This window comes from Labeo rohita, chromosome 23, assembly GCF_022985175.1.
Source record: "Labeo rohita strain BAU-BD-2019 chromosome 23, IGBB_LRoh.1.0, whole genome shotgun sequence".
In the NCBI taxonomy this organism is placed as follows: Eukaryota; Metazoa; Chordata; class Actinopteri; order Cypriniformes; family Cyprinidae; genus Labeo; species Labeo rohita.
The window spans coordinates 500,541-510,627 of record NC_066891.1 but is presented as its reverse complement, the minus strand read 5'-3'; the positions used below and the strand labels follow the sequence as shown (position 1 = coordinate 510,627).

General features: G+C 37.7%; 1 protein-coding gene across 10 annotated transcripts in view; it reads right to left on the bottom strand.

Moving 5' to 3' along the window:
* The window catches only part of cfi (complement factor I), a 74,925-nt gene that overhangs the window by 24,113 nt on the left and 40,725 nt on the right, over positions 1 to 10,087 (bottom strand). For 3 of the 10 annotated variants that reach the window (XM_051096565.1, XM_051096564.1, XM_051096570.1), the window contains exons 4-6: positions 467 to 654; positions 253 to 360; positions 1 to 102 (exon numbers count right to left, since the gene is read on the bottom strand). The exon at positions 1 to 102 is cut by the window's left edge and continues 3 nt beyond it. The exons of 2 other annotated variants lie outside the window; for them this stretch is intronic. In XM_051096565.1, the coding sequence (XP_050952522.1) occupies positions 1 to 102; positions 253 to 360; positions 467 to 654 (398 nt within the window). Of the gene's footprint in view, positions 103 to 252; positions 361 to 466; positions 655 to 1,668; positions 1,820 to 1,998; positions 2,267 to 2,378; positions 2,535 to 10,087 lie in introns of those variants that run through there. 5 more of the 10 variants (XM_051096567.1, XM_051096572.1, XM_051096569.1 and 2 more) reach the window with 4 other exon arrangements.

Below are 10,087 nucleotides of genomic sequence, written 5' to 3'. Positions count from 1 at the left end.
CAAGTTCATCTTCTCCTCCCAGACAGTCCCTGATTCCATCTCTGACGGCGTGACGGGGAATACAGACGCCCGATTTACAGTGGAAACCACTGTCATGACAGCCTTCACACAACAGAAACAGTAACATCAGCATAAATGTGAGTGATGTGTTTGATATTTATATTAATAGCTTTGTTTTCTGTTTGCCTAAAAGTAATGTAATTATTAATTTTTTGCATGTATGTCACAGACAGGCAGGAAGCGTAGACTCACTTTGGCAGCACATCTCGTCACTGTTGTCTCCACAGTCATCGACACCATTGCAGGGTTTTCCATGGAGTAAGCACTTCCCGTTTGCACAGATGAACTTGTTACATTTGCCTACTCCGAGAAAATCCATCAGTGTGAGTGAAAGAAGTGTCAAGACAACAGAACAGATTAACTTTAAAGATTAACATGGTGAGTATATTTGAGAAGAAAACAGCACCTTTAGGTTCCTCGTAACACTTTGCGACGGCCACTTCAGCGTTTCCTGCGATTGGCTCTGGTTTATAGATCGTACACTCGGCCAATGAGAGCTCATATCCCGTGCAGTGAACCCTCATACACTCATTTGGCCATGTAATAGTTTTATCAAGAGACACATATGTGATTTTAGACGCCTTCTCTGCTCCTCTGAGAGACAGAACAAGAGAAGCGGTCAGTGCATGTTGAGTCGAGAGAAAGGTCGTCTTGTGTTCAGGGGCCAGTTGTGCCAGCTAGACATAAAAAAAAAAGCTGTGTGTAAGCCCTACGCTGGGCTTTGCAACGTCCAACTTTACAATAAATGTTTACACCTGTTGCACCAGCTAACACTACGACCAGGCGCAACTACGCCCACATCCACGCAAACACATTCTCCCGCAGTGACAGCTGAAACGACATCTGAAATAATTTCATTAACTAAATATTTTCCAACATGTTCGCTAACACTAAAAATAAAGGCGACAGGTTAGGTAAAATATAATGAATGTAATACAATGCTTCTCTCTAGAGTTTTTTTCTAGCTATTGAATTTATGTACAATGAATCTCTTTCCTGAGGTAAATGTGAAATTACGTGACAATTGTGCATTTTAGCCTCTTGACGTTTTTCTGTGGCTAAAAAAACACATTTATAAATTTTAGAGTTTGTGATAGAATTGACATAATTTGAAAGCTGATACTTTATTTCTGATTAAAAAGTAAGCACAAAACGCTGCAAATGATGAGAGGAATTAAAGACGTTAAGTATTTCCAAGCATTTACTGCCCAAGCAAGATGTCGAATAGAAATATTAAGGGAATACTTTAAGACAGTTATATACTGTTATCAGCATGGTAAAGTAGATTTGTCTCTCATTGTCTCTGAGAGAATTGGTGCCGTTAATGCAGTGTTAGCCGTAGTTTCTTTTTTACTTTCACTTATGTAACTCTTGCACAAAGTTTGCGTGTTGCTTGCATGTGTTGCTTGACCCCTCCCCATAATAATTGTTTGACTAGGTAAAAATATTACCTTTGACTAGGTGTAAGATTTAGTATCATACGTAGCACTATGCCGAGATGGCGCAACAGGTATAAATTCTATGCACGACTTAAAGCATTTTATGTCCAGCCTAGTCTTACAACCGGGCGTACGCCCAGATGGTGCAACCGGCCCCAGGTGTGTTTACCTCTCAACTTTCAGAGGGTTTCGACAAACGACATTTGCTATGGCCATATTCCAGTCTTTGCCACACACCAGCTTTTTTCCCAACTTAGTTTTTATCTCCACCACTTTATGAGCCCCAGAGTTCATCAGTGTCACTTTCACGTTATCCTCCGCTGGACATAAACATGTATGGATAAACAATCCAACATAAAGAAGTTTTTAACTAAAAAACGAGACCATAATCAATAAACAGTGGTCTGGTCTGAATCAGGAAAGTAATCTGCACAGATCAAGCAGTGGTTTTAAAAGATGGATCACAAAGGTTTTACCTTGATTAAAGTTCACGTCTCACCTTTGCAGGTCTGGCTGAAGTGTGAGAAAGTGGGCATCTTGCTTCTGCAGGAGATCGCATTGGCCTGACACAGGGAGTAATACGTAGATCCGTCCAGCGCACAGGCGTTTATTTGCTGCCGCGGACATTCGTCCGGTGTCTTACAGACACACTGTCCTCCGATGCATCGCCTCCATGGAGGACAGAACACTTTCGAGCAAGACAACCGAGTGTAATTCTGATTCAGACATTGAGCCGGACCCAAGAAATCCTCATCAGATATTGACCACTGTGATCAAAATACCAGTGTATTTATCATGACTCATTTTTAAAGTTAATGAGATGAATTACTGCATTAATCACAGAATGACTTTAATTTGATCAGATACACAGAAACTCACGGCAGTCTGGAAGAGAAGACACGTGAAGAAAAAAACAGCCCTCATGATTCCTCTCTGTTCTTCTCTTCGTCCTGTCCCCGACTCAGTCTGATAGACAAATGATTATCCGCTGCCAACAGATGCCTGACATCAGACTGAATCAGACAGAGAGGGAGGAGAAACACAGCAGCTTCTGCCCGGAAAGGTCAAATACTGATGCAGTTGATGCTGTGTCAATATTAGAGTTTTGCACTAGTCAGTAAAAACTGTTTATTCAGTCAACAAAAACAAGGCTACAGGTCTACTGATATGAACCAAACCTACTAAAAAATAAGTCTAGTCAGGTAAAAAAAAAAAAAAATTTAAACCAGCAAGTGCATAAGTGAAGGAAAAATTTTCTCAACCCTAAACAATTTTTCTCTCTATGAATTAAACATAGTAGTCCATGAACCAAGCGTGCCTATTGTCCAGATTCCCTTGAATGACCTTTTGTTTTTTCTGTATGTGTGAAAGTACGACAGCGTTTTAATGTTAAAAAATAATAAAAAATCTAAGATTATGACATCAAAGTCACAATATTTCGAGAATAAAGTCATAATATTTTGAGAATAAAGTCATAATATTTTGAGAGTAAACTTGAAATTATGAGAATAAAGTCGAAATTATGAAAATAAGGTCGTAATATTTCAAGAATAAAGCCAAAATTACGAGAATGAAGTAGAAATATTTCCAGAATGAAATCGAAATGTTATGAGAATTAAGTAGAAATATTACGAGAGTAAAGTCCGATTTTTTTTTTTTTTGATTTTAAAAACTGGATGTTTTGAACATTCCGAAATAACATTTTCAAAACTTAAAGGGAACATTGGCAAAATGTTCTTAAGATATATTTTGTTAACTGGGTAGAAAGGTTAAATGACTGATTTGAAGTGCTTTTAAAACTTCATCTCAGTTTTCTCTGCGTTTGGTACCTACGTTTGGTATAAAACAGGCTTGTTTATGTGATTACAGAGTGAACTGGTCTGTTCCTTCATTTACTGGTTATATTTGGTAACGGCCGGCCAGCCTGTGTGGAAGCGGATCCAGTCGAAATAATGTGCCACTTTAGTGTAGACGCCAGGATAATTGGGTTCGCCGCATTTATCGCCCCAGCTCACTATTCCCCACACGTACGACAAACCAGACGCGTCTTTACACACCAGCGGCCCTCCAGAGTCGCCCTGACACGAGTCCACCTTCCCTTCCAGGTCACCTGACACAGAGAACAACCAATGACAGCACAGGAACAGGTCAACAAAGAGTCACTTAACATGTTACTGTTTCTTTATTTAAACAAAAGCAAAATCATTAAATTACCCACAATGCATTTTATTTCAAAATGTTTTGTTTTTTTTCTTGACAGGGTTTCTTAGGGAGTTTTTCCCTTTTGGCTCACTGGCGTTTGTAAGTTAGATATTCTTTTGAAAATAAAACTTTCTAAATGTATTGTGTGAAATGCTACACAAATAAACACACATACATATGATACATTTGTTTAATAATATTCTATTGGTTTTTGCAGCTTCTGGCCACTGTCTGTGGAATCCTATTTCCACCATGGTGTAAAGAAACAATAAAAGAAAACAAAAAAGGTAAGTGTGAGTTTTTAATCAAACAGTTCACACTTTTTTCACCTTTCTGAAGAAAAAAGGTAAGAATTGTGAGATATTTTAAAATGTTGGCCTTTTTTAGTCAGAATTATGAATTTACAGTTCACAATTCTGCTTATTTGTTTCTGCTACAGCATTTTAAAGTTAATTTCAGTAGTTTATATCCACAATTCTCTTTATATCTTGCAATTCTGACTGTTTTGTACCATTGGATAAAAAAAAAAAAAGTCAGAATTGCAAGAAAAAAAATCCAACTTGTGAAATATATAACTATTTAAAGTCGAGTGAATTCTAATTGGCTGTAGATCAGTTCTGTGGCAGAATATGAATGACTCTCTGCTTAAGAGATAAACTCAGTCAAATGTCTGGGAGGAAGGTCTCACTCCAACTTATATCTCTCAAGGTTACATCTCCTAACCAGTAACTTTCCACACATAGTAAGAGTCAGATAAATACATTCTGCTACGTCATACTCCCTTTATATTTAGGGCCCCGATACCCTTCTCTCACATCATCCTCACGGCACATAATAAAATGATTTTTTTCTTAGACAATTTCCCCCTTTTTGTCATTCATTGATAACTACTCACTAAATTCATTACTATGCTAAAACTCTTACTCATATATCTATATACTCATATATATATATAAATATATATATATATATATATATATATATATAATTTTTTTTTTTTTTTTTTTTTTTTTTTTTTCTAGTCATAACAAAGCAAACTTATGTCATTACATCACACTTGTTCTCTGGAAGCCGGGCTAAACGAATAAGCACTGTTATTGCATTTTCTGACATGTGTCAGACCCTCAGTCACTTCAGAGATACCAAACATGAATGTTGCTTATCATTCCAAAGTCCATCCAATTGTACATCCAATTTAACCATTTGATGGGATACACTAGTTTTCACCAGTCTCTGTACTGAGCTGAATACAAGCTGATAAACACATGGCAGGCACAACAACACCAATACTCCAAAATTGGTAACACAGTATTACACAGCCTGTATCCCTATCCTCCCCACAAATTTGCAAACCATTAAAACCATTAATTGTTTGCTTGTTCAGGCTCTTTTACGGGCCTCATGTGGGCAAAAAGCACTTTGTGTTTACACCGGACTCTGGCATTTGTCAAGTCAAGTCAAGTCACCTTTATTTATATACCGCTTTTAACAAGAATTGTGACAAGGCGGCTGTACAGTATCAAATAGGAAATAGTGCATCAATAATGCAAAAGGGCAACAATAAACACTCAATATTCAGGTAAAGGCAGTTCATCATTGGATTCAATGATGTCATCATCCAGCTCAGTCCAGTTCAAATAGTATATGATATTGTTTGAAGAAAAAGTGTCCCCAACTAAGCAAGCCAGCGGCGACAGCGGCAAGGAACCAAAACTCCATCGGTGACAGAATGGAGAAAAAAAAACCTTGGGAGAAACCAGGCTCAGTCGGGGGGCCAGTTCTCCTCTGGCCAAAGTTCCCGTGGTCTTGTGCCGACAGCCGTCTAGGTGATGTGGTCTTTAATGTGGATCCGTCTCTGGGGCTCATCTAGTTGATGTGGACTCCGCTGACATTCAGGGCTGTAGAGGTCGTCTCTAGGTGCTGATCCACCGTCTGGGCTGGGTTCGGACTGGATCCGGGGGACTGCAGTGACCATCTGATCTGGATACGGACTGGATCTGGTGGTTAAGGTGACCTCGAAATAAGAGAGAAACAGACTAATATTAGCGTAGATGCCATTCTTCTGGCGATGCACTGAGTACATCGGGTGTTATGGGAAGTGTTCCCAGATTCAGATGACCTAATTAAATGCAGTCTAACAATCCTTTAATGGATCTGAATTATAGAAATATGTTGATGTGTTATGTGTAAGCAAGGTTAAAGAGATGGGTCTTTAATCTAGATTTAAACTGACAGAGTGTGTCTGCGTCCCGAACATTGTAGGGTAGATTGTTCCAGAGTTTGGGCGCTAAGTAAGAAAATGATTTGCCACCTGCAGTTGACTTTGATATTCTAGATATTATCAAATTGCCAGAGTTTTGAGAACGCAGCGGACGTGAGGGACTATAATGCGATAAGAGCTCACTCAGGTACTGAGGAGCTAAACCATTGAGGGCTTCATATGTAATTAGCAAGATTTTAAAATCTATACGATGTTTAATAGGGAGCCAGTGCAGTGTAGACAGAACCGGGCTAATATGATCATACTTTTTGGTTCTAGTAAGAACTCTAACTGCTGCATTTTGGACCAGCTGGAGTTTAAGCGAGCAGAACAACCACCCAATAAAGCATTACAATAATCTAACCGTGAGGTCATAAACGCATGAATTAACGTTTCAGCATTTGACATTGAGAGCGCAGGTCGTAATTTAGATATATTTTTGAGATGGAAAAATGCAGTTTTGCAGATGCTAGAGATGTGTTTTTTAGAAGGAAAGATTGCCATCAAATAGCACACCTAGGTTCCTAACTGATGACGAAGAATTGACAGAACAGTCATCAAGTATTAGACAGTGTTGTAGGTTATTACACGCTGAGGTTTTAGGTCTAATAATTAACACCTCTGTTTTTTCAGAATATAGCGGTAAGAAATTACTTGTCATCCAATTTTTTTTAACTCAACTACACAATCCATTAGTTTTTCAAATTGGTATGTTTCGCCAGGGCGCGAAGAAATATAGAGCTGAGTATCATCAGCATAACAGTGAAAGCTAACACCATGTTTCCTGATGATATCTCCTAAGGGTAACATGTAAAGCGTAAAGAGTAACGGCCCTAGTACTGAGCCTTGAGCTACTCCAAACTGCACTTGAGATCGATGTTACCTCTTCAATCACTGCCACGAACTGATAGCGGTCAGATAAGTACGGTTTGAACCATGCCAATGCACTACCACTAATGCCAACATAATTTTCAAGTCGGTTCAAGAGAATGTTGTGGTCAACAATATCAAACGCAGCACTAAGATCCAGTAGCACTAACAGAGAGATACAACCACGATCGGATGATAAGAGCAGATCATTTGTAACTCTAATAAGAGCAGTCTCAGTACTATGGTACGGTCTAAAACCTGACTGGAAATCCTCACAGATATCATTTTTCTGTAGGAAGGAACATAATTGTGAGGATACAACCTTTTCTAATATCTTTGACAGAAAAGGGAGATTCAAGATTGGTCTGTAATTAATTAATTCGTTGGGGTCAAGTTGTGGTTTTTTAATGAGAGGCTTAATAGCAGCCAGTTTGAATGTTTTGGGGACATATCCTAATGACAGTGATGAATTAATTACCCGCACAGCTTTTCAATTCTTCTGAAATGTACTTCTTGTTTCGTACTTGCTCACATGATCTCATTTTCTTGAAATATCCCAATCGCACTGATTTTAATTTCTTTCTAAATGTTTTAACCATGCTTGCTTTCCTCACATAATTTTCTTTACTTCAGAACGGATTGGCTGTGCTGTATTCTCGTGATTCTAATTTCCTTCCGAAATTATCTCTAATCATGTTGCCCACAGAGCTGGACAAGTCACTATGGTTTGTCCCCCTTTTTGTTAATCCCAATTCTAACAATACCAATTCTAATTTCAAAACCAAATTCTAGTTTCGAAACCAAATTCTTTTAGAATATTTTGATCTGTCTCTTACCAGAGAGTTCTGATGCCACCTGAGTTCGTTTACTGATTCCAGTGGTGTTCCTCCCGGGCCCTGACGGTCGGTCCCTCATCCCTTAATCTAATCAGGGTAGGGCTATGACTTCTAAGTCCATGATGAAGATAAGGATGATCAATCACCGTCCGCTCTCGGGCCCAAAAGGCACATCCAAGGAATCCCACCATCTCAAGGTCCCCTTTCACAAAAACCTGAGAGCTCCCAATAAAATGTATGGCCAGCCCCACCATCTAGCATTACAAAGCATTGCCGAATTGATGGATCTTCCAAACATTCACAGTGGAGACGTGAGAGATACTGGAATGCTGGAACAGCTGGGTGAGAAAGGCAACGTGAGCTGGAGTGTGGGTCACATGTCTCCAGATCGATGAGTAAACTGCCACAAACCCTGCAAAAAGCTTGTCCTCAGCAGTCATCTTTATGGGTCCGTTCTTCTGTCAGGTTTGCGTAGCAGGCAGAAAGACGAAGACTGGAGAATGACGTTTTAAACAATGTAATTTTACTAGAAACTGAAAAGACAGGGAGTACACACAAATAATAATGACTGAGAACGGACAAAGACTTAAACTGAGGGTTTAAGAAGGGGAGCAAATCAAAGGAACTAACAAGTTAATTAATAAACACAGGTAAACAGAATAACAATCAGGAAAACTAGGTCACATAGGAACAGGCCAACCAAAAACTCAATGAACACAAGGGACAAAAACTAAACATAACCCTGACAATTGGAAGCAAATATTGTAAGCAGCATGGTTGAAAGAAATAGATTTCCCCCCAAAATTCTCAAATTTTAAAATATCAAGAAAGCCAATATTGCTAAAAAGAAACTATTGTCTATTCTTGATTTTTATTTTTATTTTAAACTACATAGAAAACTTCTAAAAAATATATTGACACTTAAATGAACAAAATATATATATATATATATATATATATACACTACCGTTCAAAAGTTTGGGGTCAGTACATTTTTATTGTTTCTTTTTTTTTTAAGAAATTAATACTTTTATTCACCAAGGATGTATTAAGTTAATTATTAAAAGTTAATAATAAATAATTTACATTGTTATAAAATATTTATATTTTGAATAAACACTGTACTTTTTAAACCTGTTATTCATGAAAGAATCCTGAAAAAAAAATCACACGTTCCAAAAAATATTTGGCAGCACAACTGTTGATATTATCCAACATTGATCATTCTAATAATAAATCCGCATATTAGAATGATTTCTGAAGGATCATGTGATACTTAAGACTGGAGTAACAGCTGATAAAAATTCAGCTTTTCATCACAGGAATAAATTCTATTTTAAAGTATGTTAAAATAAAAAACATTATTTTATATTGTAAAAACATTTTGCAATATTACTGTTTTTTTTTTCTATATTTTTAATCAAATAAATGCAGCCTTGATGAGCATAAGAGACTTCTTTAAAGACTATTACAAGTCTTACTGACCCCGAACTTTTGAACGGTAGTGTATATGTGTGTGTGTGTGTATATATATATATATATATATATATATATATATATACACACACTACTGCTTTAAAAGTTAGGCTCAGATTTGGTCAAAATATCTGTTCATATGCAATTTATTTCTGTGATCAAAGCTGAATTTTCAGGATCATAACTCCAGTGTTACATCATGCTTCAGAAATCATTCTAATATGCTGATTTGCTGCTCAAGAAACATTTCTGATTATCATCAATGGTGAAAACAGTTCTGCTGTCCAAATTTTTGTGGAAACTGTGATATATTTTATTTTTTCAGGATTCACAGATAAATAAAAAAAAATCAAAAGAACAGCATTTACAGATTTTTTTTTGTAGCATTATAAATGCTCTTACTGTCACTTTTGATCAACTTAATGCATCCTTGATATGATATATATATATATATATATATATAAACACAGTGTATATAAACCAGTTTTTTTTCTTTTTTTTTTTTCTTAAATATTGACCCCAAATTTTTGCCATCACCTCACTATGTTTATATGATTATGTGTTCAGCTGGTCGGCTGCCTGGTGGTGTTGTTGTGTAATGTGCAGCCAATAAAGGTAGGAGGCGTTCAGTCGCAGGCCCGCCTCCTCTGCGCTGTCAATCAAGAGATCATGGAACCCTTAACTCCGCCTACTACTGTCCAACCTGGCGACAGAGTCACTTTCGAGAATTACCCCGGTAAGAGCTGCTCATCAAAACATCAGTCTGCTTTTTGCTCATAAACGCTGTCGGTTTGTAACGGATTGTGTTTGATGTGGCAGGTGAACCTGAGAAAGAGCTGAATCCTAAACAGCGGATCTGGGAGCGTTTACAGCCCGACCTGTGCATAGATTCGAAGGGCGTGGCCACATATAAGGGTGTGGCCTTTCAGGTGTGTGGGAAGGGC